This window comes from Cicer arietinum, chromosome 4, assembly GCF_000331145.2.
Source record: "Cicer arietinum cultivar CDC Frontier isolate Library 1 chromosome 4, Cicar.CDCFrontier_v2.0, whole genome shotgun sequence".
Classification (NCBI taxonomy): domain Eukaryota; kingdom Viridiplantae; phylum Streptophyta; class Magnoliopsida; order Fabales; family Fabaceae; genus Cicer; species Cicer arietinum.
Window position 1 is genome coordinate 19,632,783 of NC_021163.2, and position 26,697 is coordinate 19,659,479.

At 30.8% G+C, this 26,697-nt stretch overlaps 4 protein-coding genes across 4 annotated transcripts in view; 1 reads left to right on the forward strand and 3 right to left on the reverse strand.

Moving 5' to 3' along the window:
- Positions 1 to 2,359, reverse strand: part of LOC101491562 (mitochondrial import inner membrane translocase subunit TIM14-3-like) — a 2,869-nt gene extending 510 nt beyond the window's left edge. Inside the window, exons 1-2 of the mRNA XM_004497414.3 lie at positions 2,195 to 2,359; positions 1,449 to 1,621 (exon numbers count right to left, since the gene is read on the reverse strand). Coding sequence (XP_004497471.1) covers positions 1,449 to 1,621; positions 2,195 to 2,221 — 200 coding nt within the window. The 5' untranslated portion in view covers positions 2,222 to 2,359. The remainder of the gene's footprint in view (positions 1 to 1,448; positions 1,622 to 2,194) is intronic.
- Positions 2,360 to 4,539: 2,180 nt separating this feature from the next.
- LOC101491870 (protein IQ-DOMAIN 2) lies at positions 4,540 to 8,050 on the reverse strand. The gene is made up of 6 exons (XM_004497415.4): positions 7,911 to 8,050; positions 7,652 to 7,755; positions 7,015 to 7,323; positions 6,383 to 6,604; positions 6,137 to 6,256; positions 4,540 to 5,558 (listed from the first exon to the last, which is right to left on the reverse strand). The coding sequence occupies exons 2-6, from the start codon at positions 7,724 to 7,726 to the stop codon at positions 4,872 to 4,874; spliced, it is 1,413 nt and encodes a 470-aa protein (XP_004497472.2). The 5' UTR covers positions 7,727 to 7,755; positions 7,911 to 8,050; the 3' UTR covers positions 4,540 to 4,871.
- Positions 8,051 to 10,121: 2,071 nt separating this feature from the next.
- LOC101492205 (lipid phosphate phosphatase gamma) lies at positions 10,122 to 13,990 on the reverse strand. Its single transcript, XM_004497416.4, has 2 exons — positions 13,208 to 13,990; positions 10,122 to 10,466 (listed from the first exon to the last, which is right to left on the reverse strand). The coding sequence occupies exon 1, from the start codon at positions 13,902 to 13,904 to the stop codon at positions 13,215 to 13,217; it is 690 nt and encodes a 229-aa protein (XP_004497473.1). The 5' UTR covers positions 13,905 to 13,990; the 3' UTR covers positions 10,122 to 10,466; positions 13,208 to 13,214.
- A 3,171-nt stretch (positions 13,991 to 17,161) lies between these two features.
- Positions 17,162 to 22,877, forward strand: LOC101492541 (importin subunit alpha-9). Its single transcript, XM_004497417.3, has 11 exons — positions 17,162 to 17,351; positions 17,465 to 17,690; positions 19,359 to 19,512; positions 19,615 to 19,717; positions 19,966 to 20,150; positions 20,405 to 20,484; positions 21,374 to 21,524; positions 21,693 to 21,774; positions 21,872 to 21,930; positions 22,000 to 22,305; positions 22,435 to 22,877. The coding sequence occupies exons 1-11, from the start codon at positions 17,300 to 17,302 to the stop codon at positions 22,600 to 22,602; spliced, it is 1,566 nt and encodes a 521-aa protein (XP_004497474.1). The 5' UTR covers positions 17,162 to 17,299; the 3' UTR covers positions 22,603 to 22,877.
- The last annotated feature ends 3,820 nt before the right edge of the window (positions 22,878 to 26,697 follow it).

Genomic DNA, 26,697 nt, shown 5'->3' on the forward strand with positions numbered 1-26,697 from the left:
AGCAGGAAACATGATAAATGTATCACCCCAAATATAAATATTATGGAAAGTTATTTGTTAAGAGCATGACTAGGAACAAATTTCAATAACAATAATCAATCCATTGGAAGACATAAGAGGGAAAATATAGACAAAGCAACACACTTGTCACTTCAGCTTATAATGACATTTAAGGTTTGTCATAAACATGAAAAATACTAAAAATGAAATCAATATGTGACTGATGTCAATACAAATGAACTGCCACCAACCGAGCCGTAATTAAAATTGTGCTCATCATTGATTTATCACCATTCACGATATAAAACATTAAAGTATGGAACACAAAAACTGAACTACAATTACAGAGATAATTATGCCCGTCTTTTCAATTGCACAAAGAATTGGACCAGGATAGGTCCTGCTAGCAAATTGCAAGTTTCAAAATCACGACTTACTTACAACAGAAACAAAGTAACTTCAAAGTCCAATTATATGATTCACAGTTCAAGCAAACTAAAGAGGACGGAATAGAATGGAGAACAATTGGTTCGGTTCTGATTTACTTTCTTGATTACCAGCAACCTAAATGGATTCAAAGGTATGCAACGGATTCAAATTGGACATTCGATGGACGATATCAGACACTGACTAATTTCTGGCGGAAGTTCCTGTTTTGGTCATTCATTGGTAATTTCTAATATTCTTCTAGTTCTGATTATCCACTTCATAAGTCCAATGCCCTAGATTTCTTAACCAACAATCATAGACACTTGATACACATGCTTCAAAGCTGCATGCAATGCTGGTATTTGACGTTCTGTGATGGTTGTGATTGTCCATATAATCCCATCGATTTTTGTCCAAACTTTTCAACATCAACCTCTAAACTCAAACAATCATTAGGATGGGACCTCTGCCATGTTATTTTAAGTTTTAACATTAAGAATTTCAACCTTAATTATATGCTGGATATACATATGTGCAGAGTTGCAAAGATATCAAAAGAAAGGTCAATATATCAATCTTACCGACTCTGTAATCCTTACATCAATGATTACAACTCTACACTTTACTCTCTAAGATACGGCATTAACTAAAGAAAAGTCAATTTTTTTGGTCTTAATCCTTCAGTTCTCAAGAGAAGAGTCATAGTAATTTGAAGTTCGACCGGGAGGTAAACAAAGTCCGACCAATCATCGTTTTAGTCAGCATTTGAACTTCAAATCATGAAATATCATAAATTAATTTAATGAATTCATCAAACAAAATAGCAGTTAACAACTAACATGTGCTATTTCAAAATAATAAATTAATGAATCCATCTCCAAAAGAAAGGTGACAAACATTCTTGCCAACCGCCATTAACCAAAAACGGACGTTTCAGGGATTCTTTTCTCACATATTGTCATTACGACGAGTTCATGCAATCAAAACATTAGAATCTTACAAAACAAAAATGTCAATACCTAACACCCAATATGCGAGCTGCTTCCCTCTTATTCATGGTAGCCTGGAAACCACCTTCATAAAATCTACGCAACGTAGGTGGTCTAGCCTTGAATGCTTGCCAAGCCAGAATACCATATCTACTGGCATAAGCTGCCGCAGCCACAGTCAACCCTGTCATAAATGGTGTTTCCTGTTCAAAAATTTCATTTTCAGTTTCACAAAAAGAAACATAATTTGAAAGTCAACAAACTTTAAAACACTTCCCCAACCACCAGACCATCCATCAATAGTTCCAGTATCATATCATAAGAAGGAGGCTATGAACATGCAAGCTAAGGGTTCGTTTACTTTCTAAAAACATTATAAATTTTGATTTTCAATTTTTACTTTGTATTGACATTTGGTTATGGAAGCTAACTGAGAAAATACATTTTTCAGAATTTTTAGAAATATTTAATTTGTTTCTAAAATGTCTTCTCTAAGTATGCAAATCATAACAACAAAGATGCCAAATGCAGGTTCTGGTTTGAACACCAATGTAAAACTAAAGCCCTAAACACAAACCCTCTCCAACCTCAAAGCCCCAAACGGAACTTGAACGCTGAAAATAATTCACCACAACACAATAAAACAATTTATTTAACTTGCACTATCTTACACCACGAAATGAGTTTTTTGTTGTTGTTGAGGTTATTACAGACATAATGTAGATTTTCCTGGTACAAAATCGAAGTAATTTGAAGAATGAGGATGAAGGGCTTACCAATACCATAACGTTGAGCAGAAACATATTGGATTGATTCGGGCTTTTCCTGCAAATAAAGTCGAATTGAGGAATTAGGGTCAAGAATGAAAGGGTTTTATTTTTGGTTGCCTTGCTCACTACGTCTGATTTCTCTCTTAGTCAGTTACAGAATTTCAGAGATATATCCTGTAATAATAGTTTTAAATTCGTTTTCTTATTTAAATATCCTCTTTTTTTTTAGTCACTAAAATACCATACATTCAAAAATATATATCAACATGTTTTACTGTTGTTTCACCCTCACGAACCGCATTTTCGTTTTGCAAACCATAATTCTTTTTTATACAGTATGAGATCGCTCGAGTATGCGATCATGTACATGCCTTTAATTTTTTATTTTTTATTTTAATAATTATTTATTTAATAAATTAAAACATTTTAAAAATAAAATTATATTAATAAAATTAAATAAAATATATTAAGTTTATAATTATTTTTATTTATTAAATACAGAGGAAAAATAGGAGAGAGTTGTTGATAAAATAGAATTAAGTTACTAATTTATAACTGTATTTTTTCTTCAATTTTATTTATTTTATTAATATAATTTTATTTTTAAAATATTTTTATTATTTTTTAATTTATTAAATAAACAATTATTCAATTGTTAAAATTAAAAAAAAAAATTAAAGGCTTGTATTCGGGATGTATGCGACCTCCTATTGCGTCAAAAATTTTTTTTTTTAAGAGATTAAGGGCGGGATGCGACCTCCTAATAAAAAAAGTATGACATTTTAGTATATAATTTTTAATATGAGTATTTCTGTGACTTTTTTCAAAAAGAGAATATTTTAAAAAAGAACCTTTAAATTCAGGTCAGTTTTATTTTTGTGCACAACTTTTTTTCCACTCTTCATAATTATTTTTTTTTTAAATAAAATTTCTTTTATAGAATATAATACCTTTTTTTACTATAGATTTTTGAAATTGTAAGTTTTAAGATATAGAGCTATGCTATATAGTGAGAAGAAATTTGATAAGGCAATGCAACAATGAGTACATGACACTTTAAAAACAAAAATTGAAATATTTTAGTTAGTATTTTGTGAATTTATGGGTGGATGATTAATCAAATTGGTTCATGCTTTATATTTAGTATTTTTCTAAAATATATTTTTTTATGTAAAAATTTTAAAATGAAAGAATATAATTCAAGATAGATAACACTTTCAAATTCATTAAACATTTTATAAAAAAAATTATATTTATTTAAATATATTTACAAAAAAAAATTTATATTTATCTAAATATATATTTAATTCTTTCTTATAGTAGAGATGTTTCACAAAATAATACTTATTCCTATTCTATATATAAAAAGAAAAAGTAACAAAGTCAAGTTATTTAATGTTATACTTCTAAAATGTTATTTCAAATATAATCTGAACAATAAATGTTTTTCACCCACTTACATGTAAAATTGATAAATTAATAAGGATATAAAAAAAAAAGAAGATAATTTTAGTAATTGATACATCTTAAAACTCATAGTTTTTTATATAATTAAAATCAACAAAATAATCAAAATTTTATATATAGAACCAACATTATAATAACAAATAATTGTATTCATGTGTAGTTTTTAAACTCTTATCTGTACACCTCTAATGTGCTTATTAGGTACTCATGAAATAATTTGGAAATTTGTCAGCAGGGGAGAGAAGACGCTGAAAAGTGTTTATCTAATATGCACTGAACACTTAATAAATCAAGACGAATTGGAACTCCAATCAAAAGAATGTGAAGCTTTGGATTTCACTGTAAACATGTTGATGATTTACTAAATGCAAAATCCAATACATCACAATATCGTCCTATTATTATAACTTGTAAGATCTTTTTAGCTAGACACAACAACTTTCAAGATTTTTTTACTAGACGACAAACTAAGGATTAAACTCATGCACTCTTCGGTGGGTCATAAATTATAATCTATCGCATCACTACTAAGAATTGTTCAAATTTTTTGCTCCATTGACATACCACTTAAACAACTCAAATGAACCTACCATTTACATATTGTCTATCTGTTTCCTCTTTTTTTTCTCTCTAACACATTTCTTGCAAGGACAAACTTATAAGTTTTTTTAATAAGGCAACTCCTTATTTTACTCCAATGATACAAACTTGTTCTTAAAAGTTTGTAAAAATTAAGGACAAAGCATTGGAAATGGTCTTAGTACTTAACCAATACTTCATTCCTGCAACTCAACACTTTCAAAATATTAAATAAATAGGTCTAAAATTTCTCACGAAAACAGATTACGACAATGTAATTAAATATACATTATATATCACAAGAATGAAGAAAATAAAATGATAATAGTTCCAAATGGGAAAGTTCCCAAAGGATTTTCGACAGCTGACTTGTTCTTCTGCCATAATACCATCATGAACCACATTTGTAATCAAATAAATTCATGAAAAGACAAATTGATAAACACGGTAAGAAAACAGATTTTACCCCCCAAATCAACAACCTCAAAGAAATGATAAGCTACACATAAATTTGGATAAATAAATAAATAAAATAAAAAATGGAAACTTCAAATCAACTTTTGTCTTATTTCTTCCATGATATAATTCCAACACTAAAGGAGTGCTTTGCATTCTTTTTCCTCTGATTATTATATAATCAACCAGCCACACCACTGCCAACAGTAATTTCTGCAATTAAGCTGCTTTCTACCTTCGGTGGACCTGAATGCCGCCTTGATCTGGCAGGCGAAGCCGGGAAACTAAGCCGTTTCTTTGCAGTTCCAACGGACCCTTTCTCTGGTACTGTTCCATTCTCTGCAGCTAATGGACTTTGCAACCTGGACTTAGCTTTTGCAGATTTAGTTGGCACCATGTAACTTGGAACTGATGGAGAGCTTGCAAGGCTTTCATCATCCCTCACTGTTAATCCACCAATGGAGTGCCTCCGAACTCGCTCCGACTGCACACTCATCATGCTTTTGGTATCATCATCGATAATACAACTCTCCTTTGGGCTTGCCTTATTCAGTTTTTTGCCAACTGCTGGCTTGGGAGGCTTTGAATTTGAATGGAAGTTCGGCGAACCTGGATTTTGGCTGGCTGTTGGAGAATGATTTTCGGAATTGAGCTGGAAACGAGCAAATGATTTGCTGATTTCAGCGCTGGTAATGCCGCGGCTTAAACTTTTTACAGCTGAATTGTTGTTCTTCTCTTTTTCAATTAGGCTTTGGCTCTTCCACGGCCTGGCTGCCGTCCAACGTTCCAGCCAGCTCCATCCCCAAGTAGGATTGGTTGGATCCATGAACATTGGGTTAATAGATTTCGATGAATTCTTCCCATTTTTCTGTCAAATACAAGTATATATTTATCTCAGATCAAACTAAGAACTTAATTTGCTCAAAGGATCAAGAAACTCAAATTGGTAACTGAATACTCCCATTGACAAGCAACAAGTTATGCTGAAACTCCATCAAACAGATTAAAGGATAGGATGATTCAAGTAGCCTAATTGGCCTTTTCTGTGTGGATAACATTAAAGATTTCTCTTGAAAATTTTGTAGATGACAACCCAAGTTGCTAAAATTATATGAGGAGAAGCTTAATAAAATTATCAAGGTGGGAATCCATAAACAGCATGAAAAGTTTAGATATTTCTCCGAAGACATCTTTTTGTCAGAATTCTGATGTACTAGTATAATGCTTGCTCTTCCATGAACAAAAGTAGACTAGAGGATTTGTGTCACATGACTATAAGTTTGGGGTTCTTATTTTAATACTTTATACTGCGTATAACTTTAATGTAATTTTACTAAACCATTTTCCTTTGACCTTTCAGTTCATCTAAATTTCAACCATGCTATTTTCTCATCTATTTTCCCTGACTATCCTAACAAATGCAACTTCTTAAGAGAAATAGAAAACCTGATGAGTGAACGAATAAGCCATTGCTCTTTCTCTTCTCATAGCAGCCTCAAACTTGCTTAGTAACTTCGCTTCAATTTGTTCTCTTGATTGTAGACTTTCATCCCATTCCTCTCCAATCTGTTGTGAGAATTTGAAACAAGTTAAAAGCATTCCATAATCCATAAGCTAAAATCCAATACACATTATCTCCTTGTCACATATATTATTTATTCTAAAGTATATCAGGGAATTTAAACCAGATACCTGCATGCTCTCTAGCTCTTTTGTGTGTTTCTGTAAGAGTTGTTTTTGCAGAGCTTGAGTCTCCTCTAACATCCTGAGCCGCCTTGAACGAATCTGCGATTGCACATGAGCTAACGTCTGCATAGAGCGGAGGGTACTATTGGCTTGACGCTTTACAACTGGCCCTTCCATTAGCAATCTTAACCTTTCCAGCCCCCTTAAAGCCCGCAAAGCTCTTTTTGCCTGAATGATATCAAAACAAAATTCAGCTTGAAAGTAGTAAATCATTAAATCAAGAAGCTTCCTTTTGCAGCAATTGTTAATTACCACTACTGGCAACATAACTTGGCATAATTAAAGAAGACAAATGCATAACATACACTTTTTTTTTAATATTCTCTTGCAACAAGACAATCATAGAACCTTTAAATTTGTGGCGTTGCATTTAAAATAATTTACTAAATTGATTGATTTTTTTAATATAAGGATATCAATTGCTATTTCGCAAATTTGAGAGACTAAATTAACTTACGGTTACAATTTCAAGGACTAAAATGCTGAACTACTCCATAATTGTAATAGGCAGGCTAAAAAAAAAGATGAATGAAATATAGTTTATGTAGATTCAAATAGAACTTGCAAAAAATACCAACCAAGTATCGGCGAAAAGCTGTTTGAATCTTGGTTGCTGCAACTTCATCCTTTACTTTACTGTCAAACTGAACAACTGCAGTGACTTGAACTTCAGCAATTTGTGTTTGAACAGCAGGAACATGTACCTCAGCATCCAAATCTGTTGCAACTTCAACATGATCATGATTGTTTTCAATATTCTCAACATGGGTTAAAATAATCTCCTCAGGAGGAGGAGAAGGAGGAGGTGCATTATCAGTTTCTAAGTATGAGTCCTGAGTCTGTAATTTTTTCTTCCCAAACCATTTCTTCTTTGATCCACTTGAATTCTGCAAAATCAGTTGCCAATACTTTAAGAAACATCCCTCGGAAGGGGTCAAGTTACTCAAACTCAAAGAGCATCTTTAAGTTGAGTTACTCTAATTAATAATTCGATGTTTTTACCAATTCTACATTCAAAGTAAGAGTTCTTATTGCATATATCAAATTCACAAATTTTCATACAATTTCATAACTATTTAATACTTAATCAAATAACTTCGAGTGAATGGATAATAAACATTTTAAAAATATATAAGTATAGACTATAAGTTCACATAGCTAGTAGCTACACATGTAAGAAAATTATGAAATTGTGTGATATATATATAATGAAACCTGGTGTTTGTTTTCCTTTGAGTCAGGGCTGAGAGCTTTCTTCACATTGGAAAACCAATTTGCATTCTTCCCCATTTTGGTGGCATTCCTCACTGAATTTGACCCTTGATTATAATGAAAAAACAAGTAAATTTTAAGATCTCTATAATAATTCTTCATAAACCAAAATAGTAAGTTGAGTGATTAAGATTTTCCTTTTAATAATTGCATATGCTGATATTATTAAATGGGGTAAAGTGAAGAAAGAAAATGGAAGTACCTGAAGTGAAATCAAAGAGAGAGATCTAATTATTGTTGTTAAGAAGGAAAAGAAGAGAAATTGAAGATTAGGGTTGCAGTGTCTATAATGTAAAGAAAGGTAAGAGGAGATTAGATCTTGGGAAGGGACAAAGGGGTTTCTATTCTATCCATGATAAGAATTGTGGGACCCCTCCAATTATTATCACCAATATGGTTGTTGTTTATTATTTGTTTTTTTCTCTCTCTTACACTGTATTAAATTAAACCTACAGTATATAAGAGTGTCGAATAATTCAGAATTCGGTTGGGGGAGTAAATAAAACTTGATGAAGATGGTGCTTTGGATTTGATTCGACAAAGTCATTAATCAATTGAACCAAGCATTTGATATATGGTTAAATTGTTGTTAATAGTTATCTAATTAATAATAATAACTGTAGTTAGTAGTACTCCCTTCTTGTTAACGGTGTGTGTCCCATCCCATGACATGATATGAATGGATGTTGATGTTTGGTCCCACACACGGCGGTGGTTGGTATTCGCATTCCTTTCTTTCTTACAGTTAGTTACATGAATCATCTCTAACCTCTTTCTTTATTTTTATTTTTTTGGTAAAATGTGTAGTAGTTGCTATTCATTATTTCCTCTATTCTCTCTTTGGAAACTTTCTTCCTTGTCTTGTCTTACCTTAACCTTACCCCTTTCTTTGTCTTATCTTACATGTTGCTTTGCTGCATATACTTGTCATCTTTTTCTTTTGACAAATGTCGCTAGCTTTTTTTTTAAGGAATTGCTTATTTATTAGTACTACTCGCTCCCTAGTACTATTTGGTTCCTTTGTATAAAATTATAAATATCTATGTTAATATATATATATATATATATATATATAATTTGTATGAATTATTATATTTTAAGATAAAGCAATAGAATTAATAAGAGATAGTCCTTAAATCTCATAAATGACAGTACCTCAACAGTATCTCAAGTGGCAAATACTAATATTATTAGATTGGACTTCAAATTTAATTTTGATTTGCAATTTTGTGGCTTTATTATAATGATATCTACTATTTATTCTAAGATAAAAAATATTAATTAAAGATTTATTTTTTAAAAAATAATTACAATAATACTTTTATTTAAAAGCAATTTTTTTTTCGAAATACACTTATAATTAGGGGCACAGCCTGTATTAACAATCATAATAACACTAGTTTAAAATTAAATACTTAATTTTTCAAGCCTTTCTTTTATTCACGTAGCAAAGGAATTTATTGCAACTTTGCTTTAGTATTTGCCTTTTACTAAATGGTCTTGATGTCTAATTGAAAAGTTTCAATACGTGGTTACTTGTCCAACACGCTGTTACAGCCTAATTCATAAACTATACTCTATAATTATACATACCAATAACAATATGTGAACTACACACCATCCATTGTATACATTAATTTTTTTGTAATGATAAGCATTTATTATCTCATTGCATAAAGAAACCTTCCAGAAGAAGTTTGATTTTCCTTAAATAAGGTATCAAATTGAAGTATTGTGAATAAAAATGTTCAAGAAACTTTTCCTCTTACATTCATCCAAATGGTCTTAGGTAAAGTTAATAATTGAACCTGGTGGACAGTTCACATTTAAATATGCTCTTAATAGTATTAGACACATGTTAATTTTTTTTAAGCATACACGTAAGTTTGTTTTTTTGGTCAAGTTCCACTATTGGAATTTTACGATGATAAGGTACATCTACACCATCTCCTAATAGAACCGAGACAGGGTGGCCCATCCAAATAAATTTCTTGCTCTTAACAAGAGATTGAAATTTTGGTATAGGAGACAACATGATTGCCATTAATTTTTTTATATTGACTACTTTATTATTATTAAAACAACCACAATTCAATAGGATATTCTATTCCTCCGTTTATTTCATACCAAAAGATTGATCATATAGTGGTAGGAGCAGTCTAGCAGCGTTAATGTCTACCCCAAAATTAACAAAACATTTATTTAAAACGTAAGACTATTAGCAAAAACTACCTTATAACCTGCAAATTGAGACAAAGTAGTATCTATGTACCCAAAAAAAAAAAAAAGATGAAGTAGTATCCTTACAGTATGTCACTATGCTCCCAAACTCATCTAAAACTGTATGTCATTGTTGCTGATTTCGAAAAATGAAGTTTATTAAATTCATATTATATAAACGTGCTAGCCAAACTCCGAGGTGAACTTCCAGGGGGAATTAACCCCATATATTTGTGTTTGTACTTTGTATTTGAATTAATGTATGTATCTTTATAACAATCCGAATAGATAAAATATTCAAGTGTCTATCTATAATCTATAGCACGTAATAACATTCAATTGTTACATCATTTCAATTTCATAGGCCTCATCAAAGGCCTAAAATATCAGTGAGTGTTTTTCTGGTCTCTCCATAGATGTCATTTGTACCTAAGCAAGCTGGCTTCTAAAGAAGAATCCTCCAGAGAAGAAATATAGTATTAATAATGCTGTCATATACCTGTAAAACAGACCCTTAAAGAAACTCTGAGCAATCTGCCTGGAAAATTGAAAAAGAGCAAGATCAATCAAAACAAAACATACCAAATCATATGTAAATATTATAGTTAATAGAGATAACTTCAAATATTTGTCTTCCACATAAGATAGAAATTCAAAGAGAAAATTTAACTTTAAAGACAAAGTATACAAGACTCACAATAATGTCTTCATATGCATGCATTATTGACAATAGTTAAGAAAACCATAAGTCCCAAATAATACCTTCCTTGCAGGTTATCACCCCAACCAGATACTATTTTGTTTCCTATAATATAGACCAGCAAATGAAATGGCTGGGGATTGTGAGGCTAGCACTTGTGTTATTATATGAATATATCATCCATGCTATCTTGCTCCTATGTAGCAGGACTGCCAGGTGAATTCATAAATAAAGGTACAAGAATCAAGATAGCCATTGGCAAACAGCAATACAGTCTTCACTGATGCAACTCCTAGGTTGTACTAACTACCAAGCAATCTGTTAAGACAAATTCTCTATGTTTTTTGGCAAAGAGCAAAACAGTCTTCATCGATAAAATTCTTAAGTTGTCGTACTAACCAATTTGTTAAGACAAAATTCTCTACATTGTTTCTTTCTGAAATGTATCTAGTCATCCTTTAAAATTCAATTCACATTTCACCTATTTTGTTCCACCATTAAAATCAATCCTCTGCCAAGATCAATAATCTGTATATGAAATAGAAGGGCCTAGCTGTATGACATGCCATCCTAATTGATTCTCTTATACCAGTATTTCAATAGGCATTGCATCATAATATCATATACACCAAACAATCATGGAGCACACCAGACATACTTCACACATCCTAATTAATGCACATCTTCCTTGATAAGCACTCCACACTGACAAAGAACATCTCAGATACATCTTACTAATTATAATTTCAAGTTCATACATAAAATGCTCATTGCAGATAGCACGGTTTAGCACATGTATCAATTTGACACTTCCAGTTTATTCAAATTAAAAGAAAGGAAATATGGAGTTATTGGTGGACCAAACAAACTATGAGCCGGTTTATTTCTTTGAAAATGCCTCTCGAACAACAACTTCATGTTTCTCATAAAAAGCTTCCCTCCAACTCTGTCTCACTACCATCTCCCTCTTCTTTTCCAATCTTCTCATCCATGGCTCCATTTTTTTAAATACCAGAAGCTCCAAAGACTGGAGCTCTGATACCAATAGATAGGAACCAAAACAGATAGAGAAAAATATTTGTTTATTCAACTGTAAACTGGAAAATAAAAACTTAAAGAACCAGAAAATTAAATGGTTGGAGCAGTGCACTTACAAGATGATGAACAATAACAAATAGGAAATGATAAAGCCAATCCTGAGAGAAGCATCTTTTCTAGTCAGCCCAAAACTACCTGAACCCCTTTCTAATTTTAAGATGCCCTTTTGAGTTATGCCTCATTTCCTTTAAATAATTCTCCCTCAGTCCTTCCTTGATTCTAGAATCTTCTCTCGCACTCGCTCTTAGCCACTTGTCCTATTCTGTTAGTTCTCCCCCCATTACTAATGGGCTTGTCACTAATAGTGGGCCTAACAGCTAGTAACTACAATCATCAGCCTAGATTTACCCCCTACCTCCTTTTCTCCAATTCAACACTAGTCTAATCTAAGAAACAATTACATACCAGCTCCAAACCCAGAAAGATGTATGCCCTACTCTCTACTCGGTGTTTCAGTTGGATGAGCAACCTATCATAGTATCATAGATTAGAGGACAGACTGCTGACTTTGAATAGTTTGGGCAAATTCAAAAAGAGGATGATAAGAATGGATACTGAAATGTCAGAATATATTATTGAGAAGTAAGAACCAAACCACTACATGGAATTCCTATTTTATGCCATACAATTTATCCCAGATGCTTTAACAAGTATTCAAAAAAATCAATATCACAAGTATAAATTAGAAACATGCTCAGTAAGATTCCTCATTCGAGTTAGTTTTCAACAAGGATATGAACTAAGGTTTCAATGTCACGACATAAAATGGGAAGGAGGATTGAATTCAAATAACCTAGAGCTTCAGTTTAAAATATTTATTGGCTTTACTTTGACATGTTAACCTGTGGATTTCTCAGTTTAGAGATCATATTAAGCTTGAATAAAAGTAGGACATATGATTCTTGTTTACACCAGAAACAAGCACTTAAAGTCTGTTTGAATCGATTCATTTGAGTTTATCTATTGACATAAAGACTTGCCAGACTGTTTGGAAGAGTTTATGGAAACATCTTATAACATGTCAATAAGTTGTTTTCAACTTATTTTCATAAGGTCTCTAGGATAGCTTATAAAAACAATTTATAGCTTTCATGAAAATAGTTTGACTTCGTATAATCTTTCCTTATAGAAACAGTTACTATATAAGTATTATATGATAAACATTTATATAAGCGCTCAATGAAGCTGTTTATTCAAACATGGCATTAGCCAATGTAAAAAAGGCACAATGGCAATTACTTCCTCTACCATGTCTTTTTATTTCTCCTTCAAATTAACATCCCTCAATAAAAACCCCTCTAAAATACAGAGCTTAACACAACAATAATTTCCTTTGACTCTAAAAACAATTTCAAGTCATATAACTTCTCTATCCAAGTCTACAATTTTCATCAATCCTAAGAACTTACACCATAACAACAACACAAGATTGAATCCAATATAAGCAGATAAAGAAGGGAAAGGATTCTCATTTAACATACCCATAATTTAATCAGACTTGGAATCGGATGCCATCTTTTTTCTAACAGCTCTAGCTTGTTCATACTCAAACTTCAACACATTAGAAATATGTGAAGTATCCTTAACATAGAACCACCTTCCAAAAATACTCTCTTCGATAGCAGGAAAGAAAGGGAACAAAATATTGTTAACAATCCAAAACCAAACCGCACCAAGAAAAACCCCCAAAGCAGTACCAGCAAAAACCTGAGCAACAGTATGATAACCCAAATAAACCCTAGAATACATAGTCAAAAAAGCGAGAGACCAAGTAAATAGGTTAAGAACAATGTTACTGGAGAAACCAATTCCTTTAGAAGCCAAGAGTGTCAAATAAGTCGCAAAGAAGAACATGTATTGACAATGACTCGAAGGCCAACCGTGAGAATCACACATTTCGAGAAGCGCGCATGTTTCGGGACGAGATTGTTGGACGGAGGTTTTGATGATTTCGTTGATGAATTGTGAAACGATTAGGCCTATGGAGAAGAAGATTCCTTGAAGTTCGCGGCGGAAGATGAAATGGGAGATGAAACCGCCGAGGGAAATGAAGACGGGGACGAGGGATATCCATGCGAGGAAGTGACCTAATCGGTCGCCTCGTTGGTAACGGACGTGCGTTAGGGTTACGGCTTTGAGTGGCGATGGGATTGATGGTGTTGTTGTTGTTGTTGTCATTGTACGGCGATCTGTGATCTGAGCTCAGGTGCTCTGCGATGATGACACAGGTTTTGGATATAGTTGGTGAATGATTAAATGAACAGTCCTCACATTGTTTTACTTCAAAACCCAATACATAAATTTGTTTTTTTTTTTTTATTCACAAAAATTTAAATTATTATTTTTGTTTTCTTATAAGTTTTATTTTTTTCATTTTTATTAAAAAAAATGTGTTTATTTTATATACTAATGTTTTTAAAATAATATTTGATGTGTTAAATTTGATTTCTTTTTTATATTTAAATACAAATTAATAGTATTAATAAATGATATATTTAAAAAATAATAATAAATGCACTTAATAAATTAAAATAATATTTATATTTAAGGACAAATTTTTCTTCTTATTTTTTCGATCTCAAGTCCGTAATACCATGTTTTCGAAGTATTGTTCATTTTTTACTACCATAATCTCTTACAATTTTGTCTTTTGTAAAAAGACATATGAATAATTTGAAGAGCGTTAGAGTAGTTTATAAATTATCTTTAACATCAATTACTAAACAAAATAAAATATTTTTGTATAATCGGAATATTATCAAAATAGTTATTAATTATTATAACGTCAAAATTTAAACTAACTAATATTTTGTTATTCAAAATATTAATTTAAATTTTTGATTAAGTCAGAAATAAAAGTAATAATACCTAATATTTTAAAGAACTAAAATTAATTTACCTAAAAATTATTTAAATAGAAAATCGACACAAATACGAGACACCATCTTTAGTGTTTTTGATGTTTTACTAAGCTGATAATAATTTGTAAATGCTTGAATTAATTCATTTTATTATCAAGTGGTTAAATTATTATCAATTCTTATGTGTATTCATCACTTTATGCTAATTAGTTACCAACAAATAAATACTTGACTCCCCAACCCACTATAATAAAAATAGTTAATAATATACACAGTGTCTTATCCTTAGGTCGGCTTTATAGCTTAGATTATGTTCAAGGAAGACTTCTAACAAATCATTCGTATAAAATTATTTTGCTTTGAAAATCAGTGTGAGTAGGGAGTTTGAGTTGGTGGATAGCTTTCATCCTTTTACATAACATAGTTAAATTAAAAGCCCCAAAATTGCAAAAATTCGGTCCATTATTCATTTTTCTTGTTATTAATTTGTTTCATTGGAGCCAATTTATACTGTTCTTTATTCACTTTTGAACCTCAAAGGAGTTAAGCATCCTTTCAATCTCTTCACCAAAGGTGCTCGGGAGAAAAAAAACTCACATATAGTAGGATGGGATTGCAGTTGCAACTGCTTTAATGTGAATTTCTTTACCACTTTGGATTCTACTCCATTTAGATTTTTCAAGAAAGAGAAGATGATTTTTTTTTTTTGTTGTCAATTATAGATGGAAGGCCCACATAATTACCTTGGCCAATAACTTCTCTGACACTAAGAGTCGTAGTAATTGTACGGCGAAGGTTGGTTTTTCGTGTTCGTACTAAATAAAATTGCAACATCTGATAGCTGATGGTCTGACCACTTGCACACTCATAATTGACTTTAATATTTTTCATACATATATATATATATATTGGAAAATAGAGACATAATATAAGGTATAATTATTGTAGTCTTTTAATTTAATTTTAGATGATATTGTTTTAGTTTTTTTCTTATTTTATTTTAATCTTTTATTTAATTTAAAATAAATAATTTATTCTTTTATTTTTAAAATGTTAACAATGTTATAATTCTTTTATAAAAATTCATCAAAATTTTTAAATAAAATTTATAAAATTAATTATTATCTTCAATATAATGTAAATTTCATCAAATTTATAACTCAAATCTTTAAATAAATTCATATTTTTATTCTTTATATTTTTGAATTTTTATAATAAAACTAAATAAAGAATTAAATAAAAAGTAAATAAATAAATAATTAAAGTGTTATATGAAATTAACTTAAAAGGAACTGCATCAATAATTATACCTATAATATAATATTATACATAAAATAAAATAATATAATAAATATTATCTTATGTTTGATACACAATAACTAATAAAATAATATTTTTATTTTATCATATATTTAATACATATTTCATCAAACATAATATATTATATTATATTTAAATAACAAAATTACTACTATTTTTATTATCGTGAACAATTACATATAGATAATTAAAATATTTATGCAGTGGTTGCAAATATTAAGAACGATGCTCTGTTGTTTTAGTATGTGAGTCTGTAATCCTTGCATGTTTGATATTTTCCAAGTTTCAACTACTTTTCCTTTGTAAACGAATATCTAAACATGAGTGTTTTTGAAAGTTTAATGCTTTGTGGTTTTTTGTTTTTGACTTAGATTAGTTAAGTCTTCCCTATTGAATTTGTTCAAATCCCAAAGCTATTGGAATTCTTCTTTCAGTTTGTCATTTTTAATACTTTGCTCCTCACCTGGTTGAATAAAAATGAGACATTCATATACTTTTTTTTTCGCTAGTTTTTCAAATCCGTATATTTTTTGGCCCGTAAGTGAGCGTTGTCCAGTCCTATCTGGAACAGCTTTAATTTGATAGCAATTTTTTGATAGGAATTTATAAAGAGAGAAAGGAATTTGTAAAGAAAATTATCCTTACTTTAAATATTATGATATTTCTTTATTTAATTTTATAAAAAAGTTAATTATATATCCTTTTAAAAAATAGATTATTCTATGTAAAAATAAAAATATTATTCTGTGTATTAAGCCAACAATGATCTACTTATAATTATTTAGAAATATAAATGTATTTAAAAATTAGATTTAAGTATAATTTTAATCTTTCTAATTTCATTTATTTTTAGAGTTGATTTTTCTATTTTACAATTAATTTATTTTATTATTCTAAAATAACATATTTAAAATGATATGATATATAATTTACGCTGTAGAATCATATAAATACATTAATTATTTATATGTTATTAATTAAATTACTAAAATAATTTATTTCAAAAATTAAAATTAAAATTAAAATTTTTAAAGAATTTTATTACTTCATCTGTCTAAGATTAAGTGATATTTTAATAAAAAAATTATTTCAAGATAATTATTTTTATTAATTTTTAATATGATTTTAATTATTTTTATATTATTTTTTAATAATTATTATAGACACAATTAATGAAATATTATTATACTTTATTCTGATAATTGAAATTCTTTTACTTATCTCTCTTTTAATTATCACATCTCTTCATGTCGAAAAAACGTAAAGAATAATAATACTGCGAGACGAAGGGAGTAGTATATCACCGCCGTCAATCCATTTTCTTGTACCGTCATAAAAGGAGAACAACCGGTGGAGCTTTTTTCAGCGGCTCGGAACACTTGTATTTCTTCAATGGCGGATTCTGGCTTCGCTTCCAACAAAAGAGATCCTATTAAATCACTAGGTACACTTTCATTCAGCACTATCCACTGATTTTTCATTCATTTCATTGTAATTTTATAATCAGTTTCTACTCAAATAAAAAATAAATAAATTATACTTTCAATTTGTTTTCAGTTGGGAATGCTGCGGGTACCAGAAGGCGGCAACATGCAATTACAGTTGGGAAAGAAAGGAGGGAATCGCTGGTGCGTGCGAAACGACTTTGTAGGGTTAGAGTTAGTGATGCCGAAATTGACCTTGATGATGTTGAGGCTGAGATGATAATTGATGAAGAACAATCTATATTGGAGTCTCAAACTTCCTTGGCAGTTGAAAATTTGAAATCTTCTCTTGCTTATCAGTAAGCTATCATCTTCCTATTTTCTAGCATTAAAAGATAGTTTTTTTTTTTTTTTTAACTTTTATTTATTTTTATATGGTTTGTTTCTTACCTTATTATAACTAGGGTCTATAAGCATGTTTGAATTGACTTATTCGTGCTTATATAATGTGGCATAAACATTTGCAAGAGCTTATAAGTTTAATTGGTAGTTGCAAGTACATCGATGGATTCCCCACTTCTCAATACTTAAGGTGTGAGTCTAGCCACTAAACTATTTGACAAAAAGAAAACAGACTTGTGACATGTCGATATGCTATTTTCAGCTTGTTTCTATAAGCTCTCCATAACAGCCTATAAAAACAGCTTATAGTTTATATCAAAATAGTCTGACTTTAATTTATCTCTTTATCATATAAATAGCTTATATATAAACACATATATGATAAGTGCTTAATTATACGTTTATTTAAACAGGGCCTTGGTTTAGAGTGGCTTCACTTTGGATTGGAGTTTTTTTTTTATATAACAATGAAGTTTCGAACTGTGACTTGCAATTGGTTTCTTTACCGCTTAGAAACACTCATGAAAAAATAAATATTAAAAGAGTATTGCATTGACTATTAAATAAACTTATGCATCTCATTTGTTATCATAGGTTTTCTCATTCAACTTCTCTATAAACACCTATGAGCTTAAAAGAATTTTTTCCATTGATGAAGATCTAATAAGTTAGAGGCCATTCCAAATTCCAAATTGGGTCATAGTGTGCGTTGCTTCTATGTAGCTTCTCATGTATTTGAATCAGTTAGTAGTTTTAACTAACTCTTGAGTCTTGACTTGAACAGTTCTATTGGAGTTCAGTTAGCTGTGTTAGTATGTTAAGCAAGCTAGTTGTGTTGCTATATTATAAATACTGGTGCAGTGGTCATTTGAATTAGTTTTCCCGTTCTTATAAAATCATAGGCATATTCTTTTACTCTTCTCCTAGATTCTCTCACTATCACAAAAACCTAGGCGTTGAACTCAAAATAATTTTTTTGAATGTACTTGTTGTTTCTGTTCATGTATTGGAGTACTCAAACAAAATTTCTCATTGTTTGAAATATCCTATCTTCAACCTCCATCTCCACGTTTGCCTGTTTAACTTGCTGGTGGTTTAGGTCACAATAAATGCTGGAGTTCTAGTATGTAACACGCCACTGCAACCTGGACCTCATGGCAGCTCTACTCTACTAGGTGTTTGTGGGTAAAACAACTATCCAGCAAAACATTTTCAGTTTATGATGAAAAAAGAAGACTATTGCAAGCAAATGGTGGCCAAGTTGTTTCAATCCTGTGAAATGAAATTGCGCAGTTCATATCAATTTCTCTTTTACAACCATATTTGACATATGATTAGTCAGAGTATTCTGAAACTTCTGATTTAGAGGGGAAGTTTTTAACCATGTGATAATTTCATATGCTTTCAGATGTAGGATCTTGCGATGAGGCACTGAGATTGATGTTGTGTTGTTTTCATTTTTTATCATGTTAGCATAGTTTTTTCTCTTAAATCTTTGGTAATGCGTTGGTCATATTTTGTGCACAGACTCAGAAAATCTTCAATTATGTCAATCACAAGTTCACATATTCATTAACTTTGGCATAAGTGTTACACTATATATTTTTAATTGATTTAATTGATAGGGGGAAGGGTGCAATGCAAAAAAGAGTAGGCGCCCTTCAAGAATTAAGGCGTTTACTGTCAAGATCTGAATTTCCTCCTGTTGAGTCTGCTCTTAAAGCTGGAGCTGTTGCCATACTAGTGCAGTGTCTTTCATTTGGTTCTCCAGATGAGCAGGTCTGAACGCATATATCTGTGCATGTTATGCTGAGCATAAGGAATCATTAGTGGCGAGAAATTTCTTATTACTTTATTTTCTTGTTGTGTGTCCTCCTGCAGTTGCTTGAAGCTGCTTGGTGTCTTACAAATATTGCTGCAGGAAATCCAGAAGAAACAAAAGCTTTGCTGCCTGCATTTCCTTTGCTTATTGCTCACCTTGGGGGTGAGTGATCACTTTGAGGTTCCTTTTGCATTTCAAGAAATTAAATAATGTTTTGACTGATACTTGTATATAAAGATTAAGAGGAATTTTCATAAACCTAATTGTTAAAGCATCATATGGCATCTCATTCTTTTTTCCGAAGTGTCCACCTTCATTAGTTTTGCAACTATATCCAGCGTTTTAACAAAGTTCTTGAAGGTTATTTAGTGAGTACACCTTTAAAATTCATAAATAGTTCTGCTTTGCAGAAAAGAGCTCCTCACCTGTTGCTGAGCAGTGTGCTTGGGCTCTAGGAAATGTGGCTGGTGAAGATGAAGAGTTGAGGAATGTTCTTCTAATTCAAGGGGCCTTAATACCTCTTGCAAGAATGATGCTACCAAACAGACGTTCAACTGTTAGAACAGCTGCCTGGGCTTTGTCTAATCTAATCAAGGTTTCAAATCCATCAAATGAATATTACATACCATTTGTCTGAGTAGTTGATTTTGCATCAATTCTTTAATGATTGCTCTCATTCTATATGACTGTCTTCATATCCTCTTTGCTTGTACTCTGTGGTCCATATATTTTTTAGATGTGTTACACAGTCATCAGCTTTTATGGCCGCTTGTGCGTTACGGTTTTTGTGGAAGATGGAATATTCCACATTCATGTGTTTTTATATGATTTCAGTATGTTTGCATGTAGGGTCCAAATCCTAAAGCTGCTAACGAACTCATCCGTGTTGATGGAGTTTTTGATGCAATTATTCGACACTTGTCAAAAGCGTGAGTATTACTCTGTAATTACCTATGGTATTTCCTAGCCAGGATATTTTGCTGCTGTTTAGGCTTGCTGTTACTCTCTAACATGCATGCTTAATATCATTATGTTGGTTTATTGTGCATGGATGACTCATACTCTTACCTTTTATTGTTTCAATTGCCACTGCAGTTTGTTTAAACTATTCTGTTCCGTTTTTTGGTAGAAAAGCACAATGCAAATCAACAAAAGATGAAATTTATGAACATGTCAATTTTATAAAGTATACTTGTATAAATTGTTAGGCAAGTCCAAATAGGTTTGGGCTGGGTTTTGTTAGTTGAGGAAGTTAGAGTAGCTTGTGGTTGTTGGTTGAACTTCTAATAGAATTTGCCAGAAATAGGCTATATAAAGAGTGAGTGGGAGAAGATTAGGACTCTGGATAGTTAGGATTTGTTTTGATGTGAGATGTCTCAGGCTCTCGAAATCCTCAGAGGAATATGGATAGCCTGTGTTTATCCTTCCTAACTTGGGTTGATCACTGATCTAGGGTTAAGTGAGGTTTTATCAATAAAATCATATATTTTCTTTTATTCTTTTTCTAGTATCTGAACTAGCATCTATCAACTAGTATTAGAGCTTGATATTTGATTGTGGGCATCGCATCTTGAAGAAGATTCCAAATTTGATGGATAGAAGGCTTATGGGTTGTTGATCAATGAAGAATGGTATTTTGATGCCGATGGAATAACTGACAAGAAGATACGAAGAGCTATTAAGGCTCTAAGAGAAAGTGCTTCCATTTGGTAATTGGAAGCATGACAGAAATATCCAGCTCTGTTACAATTGACATAATATTCCTGAAAGGGAAAGTTTACGCTAATTATTGTCATATTAATTTTTTTATCACCTCAGGGATGATGAATCAGCTACTGAAGTAGCATGGGTAGTTGTTTATCTATCAGCACTTGCAAATGTAGCTACGAGCATGCTGGTGAAGAGCGATGTACTTCAATTGCTTGTAAATAGATTAGCGACATCGAACAGTTTGCAATTAATGATTCCGGTAATGACCTCAAGAACTTTTGGTTGATTTGTTATCAACATGTACTTTTCTACATCTTTAACATTTTCTTGTAATTAACAATTTAGCATATACCGATGCACAAAAATCACATTGCTTATGTTATTCAGATTGATGTTTTGTTCTAATAACTATGGGAAATCCCTATAGGTTTTGAGAAGTTTAGGTAATCTCATTGCTGGTGATTCCCATGCAACTTATGCTGTTCTTGCACCTGGACTTGAAATTACAGGCTAGTAATTTATTCAATTCTTGCTAAGCTAAATGTATGCATTTTAATCACAGTATGGATCAATTTCTTACATCTGATTGTATAATGACATTTTCAGATAATGCCATACAAGTCTTGGTAAAATGTCTGAGTAGTGAACACAGGGTCTTAAAGAAGGTATATAATTTAATATTTGATTCTATAATTTGGATGAAGCTTTGGATTTGAGCTTTTTATCTTGTGCAGGAAGCAGCATGGGTGCTGTCTAACGTAGCTGCTGGTTCTGTTGAGCACAAGCGGTTGATATATTCAAGTGAGGCAATGCCTTTGCTATTGCACCTTCTTTCTGCTGCCCCATTTGATATAAGAAAGGAAGTAGCTTACGTATTGGGAAACCTTTGCGTTGCCCCAAGTAAAGATAACGAGAAGCCAAGTGTGATCCTGGAGCATCTGGTTTCACTTGTTGGAAAAGGTTGCTTGCCAGGTTTTATTGATTTGGTTAGATCAGCTGATATTGAAGCTGCAAGGCTGGGGCTTCAGTTCCTAGAGCTGGTAAGAGATTTTGATGGTTGTATAAATAATCACTTCATAGATTATGGCTAGATCAGTTAATTAAACATGACAAATACCATGTTCTCTGTGATCTAAACCCATCAAATTTATGATTTATTGTGTCTGTAGGTCCTGAGGGGGATTCCAAATGGAAAGGGCCCAAATCTTGTTGAACAAGAAGATGGGATTGAAGCCATGGAAAGATTTCAGTTTCACGAAAATGAAGAAGTGAGAACTATGGCAAATAGTCTAGTTGACAAGTATTTCGGAGAGAACTATGGGCTTGATGAGTTGTAGGGTAAGAATAACGAAATCACAATCGTTTTTGTCCTTGCAACGCATTCCCTTGCCTCCTCACCTCCATATCTTATGTAGCAGCTTAATCAACTAACGTGGCTGAACTCTAGATATGATATTTGGGGGTGTGATATATGATTAAAAAATAGTGTAATGTTACCCATAGCAACTGAAACATTAAATAAAATAATAACAGTTTAGTTTGAGTTGTTAATTAGGTTTGAATGTAACGAATTTGATACCCGAACTAATAGAGATCGGATTTCATTGATTTAGTTTGAATGTGACCCGATAAAAGAAAAACCAAAGAAATTTAATTAGTATTGGAATGCAATGATTTAGATCTTGAGGTATATTAAAAGATCATACAAGAAAATGACTTGTTTAAACAACGAGAGGTTATATAGATATTATTGGATACTTAAATATAGATTAGGAGGGTGATGCAACTCATAGAAGATTTACTTTATGTCATTGTGTGTTATGTTGGGGAAGCTTTTAATGTAACTTTTTTTATGTTTTCAATGACTCCACTTATTAGTCATGAAAGATAGTTTCGAAAAATGACCTAATACTTTCAATATGTGCAGTTTGATCGATTTTTATTTATAATTCATTCAAATGGAGTATATCCTAGTGATTAGTGCATTGGCCCCAAGCCACCAACCAGGTGGACGGACCCGTAATATTTTCAACACGAGAACCGAACAAAAGTCAATAAAAGGCTGAATTGAGTTAATGAGCCTCATTTTTTCTTCTTGAAACTCAGAAAAATAGTTTGACTTTTGAACAAGAATGTCTCCCAAGTCACCTATGAATAGAGATCTCAAATAGATTCTGGTCTACACCCTCACACCTAAATCTGTCATTCTCAATCAACGTGAAAATATTTTTTTCTCTTTTAATCATCTATAAAATCTTCAATTTTTTTAATTTTTCATTTTTTCACCTCTCTTTCGAAACTTTAGAAAAATTAACTTAACATTCGAAACTTTCAAAATCTTCAAAATCAAAAGTAAGTGGCAGTTGAAAATTTCAAAGTTCCGAAACATAAAATTTTCAGAATATTCGAAAGTTTCGAAATGACAATTTTCAGAATTTTCAAAATATTCGAACAATTCAAAACTTCAGAAATAGAAAATTCTAGAATTTTCAAAACTTTCGAAATAGGAATATTTATAAACTTTTCAGATTTAGAAACTTTCGAAACTTTTCAGATTTATAAACTTTTGAAATATTCCAAATTTTTAAAATGTAATTCTTATTTCGAAATTTTGAAACTTCCGAAAGTTCCGAACATTTAAAACTTCGAAAACTATCAATTTTGAAACTTATTATAAATAATTAAAAGAGTACAATTATATTTTCATGTGTCTTGGAGTGACAAGTACAACTGTGGTGGTATCGGGTAGAATCCTCTACATAAACACATATTTAAGACCGGTTGGACCACTGTGCACTATGAGGAAAAATGGGCCAGACAGCCCACTTTCTTTTTTATTTAAAGAAATATATTTTTATACTTAAAATTTGTAAAACGAAAAAAAAAAAATAGATTGTCAAAAACTATCAAAATATAAAACACCTCAGTAGAGGATAAAACGACGACGTTCGCAATAGGTTAACGAAGCCTTAAATTTTAGTTTGTAAGTATTTTTTTCCTTTTCTAATTTATTAATTTTAGGATTTTTTGTTTTTAATAAATTGGGTTGGACTAAGAATTAAAGTAGATCCTTTTTTTAGTAATGAAGAGAGCAAGAAAACGAAGAAATTTGATTCGTTTTTGAAAACATAAATTGGTTTAATTTTCTCTTCTTAAAACGGACTAACCTGAAATCTAGAGAGTCAACTTGATCTGACCTCATTTTAAACTGGATAAAATAGATAAAATAAAAAAGACTTAATTGTTTTTGAACTAATTTTTATAACCTAATTCTGATTGAAATAAGGACTCTCAGATCATTTTGATAGTTCTAATTATGAATAGCATCTATTACTTTTTAGATGTTATTTATAAAAAGTAATAGATGTTATTCAGAATGACTTAACAACTTTGATCTATTACATATTTCAATCAATGACTTTGACGTGGTCAACGTTACATATATGAAAACATGAATATTTCAAACACTTGAACTTTGTCATATTTGTAGGCATGATGTTGTTTTGTGCTATTAAACTCAAAGTTGTGAGTTTGTTCGCAGATTCATACTTTTAATTTTAGTAAATTTGAATTTATATTGTATCATGTATTCTCCCAATTTAAATGCATGAATATCATTCTTTTACCGTCAAAATAAATAAATAAATAAACTTGTTAATAAGTGTCTCAAAGATACTTGTTATTTGATAAATAAAAAATTTATATTGAAAATAAAAAAAAAAAATTAAATTTAAATTCAAACTCATAGCTATTAAAACATACGTCATCTCCCTTAACAAAATCTTTTGTTTTTCTTTTCTTCTTCACTCAAGAGAGGTGACTTAGGACCAATTTTTGTTCCAAAACCACCCGTTTAAATCATTTTCTCCTTTTTTTCTTTTTGGATAAAAAGAAATGATATTCATTGATTCAAATTCTAAAATACATCGATGTAATATGAAGTCAAATTTGCTAAAAATAAAAAGAATGAACCTGCGAACAAACTCACTACACCAAGTTAATATCGCAAAACTGCAACATGCCTACAAATATGACAAATTCAAGTGTCTGGAATACCTATGCCTCCAGATGTGTAACGTTGACGATACTAAAGTCATTGATCAAAATTTGCAGTGGATCAAAATTTAAATTATCAATATGAACCAAACGAACATCGCACCAAGATGGAAAAACCAAAAAACACCTCGCCAAGATGGCAAAACTTAAAAGCATCGCACTGAGACGATGAAATCACAAATGAAAACTAATTTGTATGGAAACCACTTATTTAAATAACTTGAAGGGGAAAAAAATTGATTTGGAGGGGTGATTCTAGATCAAAAAATTGTCATAAACCACCTCCTCTTTAAAAGAAGAAGAAGAAGAAGAAGAAGAAAAACTAGATTATTATTTGGAAGTGGCGGTTGCTGAATATCAAATTAATCAGAGTACTTATAGCTCTTGTTTTCTTCTTTCTTTATTTTCTAGATAAGTGAGTTATATATATATATATATATATATATATATATATATATATATATATATATATATATTTCAATTTTAATTGTTTATAAAATCTTCATATTTTATTTAATTACAATATATAAATTTATGTATGTCGATGTACTATTTTTTTTTATATTAACAATGTCCACATGTTTGTGTTCATATCGGAGTATGTATCACTGCATACAACTCATTTTATTTTATTTTATTTCATCGTCTTAGTGCCACTTTGTTTTAATTTACTGTCTTAGTGCAGCATTTGTTGGGTTCTGATTGACATATTAGTTTTGATTCAGTGCAGATTCAATCAATGACTTTGGTGTTTTTAATGTTACAACTTCGAAAACATGAGTATTTTAGACACTTCCATTTAGTCATATTTGTAGGCTTAGTTAAACATTTTGCCTTTTTATGATATTAACCTGAATGTTGAAAGTCTATTCACAAATTCATCATTTTTTATTTTAACTAATTAAAATGATATTATTTTTAATCGATGTAATATTTATCAATTTGAATGAACAAATATCATTTTTAATAAAAAAAAAATCAAAATTTTCATTTATTGTTATGAGTGTTGCTGCCTTTCCAACAGGTTTATAGCTTTTTCTTGTTTTAAGCTTTAGCCATTTTCTTTAAAAAACAAAAATAGAAAGATATCTAAGTATGATGAGAAATGAGTCTGATTTGGAATGGTAATTCTCCACCATACAAATTCCTTCGGTAGCCCAATCTTAGGTAAAATTTATGTAATTAAAGACAAAGAAAGATACAACGAATTAATTGAATTTAAGTGATTAATGAATTTAAGTTACCAATGAATCCACGAGAATCTAAATTTAAATTATAATTGAAATACATTTTTATTAGATTTTATTAACTTTAGATTATGAGAAATTCATTCCCCTAAGAACAAGAGGGTTAAACAAAAAAGACAAATAAATATG

What these genes read in the sequence shown, in the direction of transcription:
- LOC101491870 (XM_004497415.4), bottom strand. Translation starts at nt 7,726, where the DNA reads ATGGGGAAGAATGCAAATTGGTTTTCCAATGTGAAGAAAGCTCTCAGC. An exon ending in CAAAGGAAAACAAACACCAG is followed by an intron (nt 7,324 to 7,651) that starts GTTTCATTATAT and finishes CTGATTTTGCAG; the next exon opens with AATTCAAGTGGATCAAAGAA. An exon ending in CAGCTTTTCGCCGATACTTG is followed by an intron (nt 6,605 to 7,014) that starts GTTGGTATTTTT and finishes GATATCATTCAG; the next exon opens with GCAAAAAGAGCTTTGCGGGC.
- LOC101492205 (XM_004497416.4), bottom strand. Translation starts at nt 13,904, where the DNA reads ATGACAACAACAACAACAACACCATCAATCCCATCGCCACTCAAAGCC.
- LOC101492541 (XM_004497417.3), top strand. Translation starts at nt 17,300, where the DNA reads ATGGCGGATTCTGGCTTCGCTTCCAACAAAAGAGATCCTATTAAATCA. An exon ending in GTTTGCAATTAATGATTCCG is followed by an intron (nt 21,525 to 21,692) that starts GTAATGACCTCA and finishes AAATCCCTATAG; the next exon opens with GTTTTGAGAAGTTTAGGTAA. An exon ending in ACCTGGACTTGAAATTACAG is followed by an intron (nt 21,775 to 21,871) that starts GCTAGTAATTTA and finishes TGACATTTTCAG; the next exon opens with ATAATGCCATACAAGTCTTG.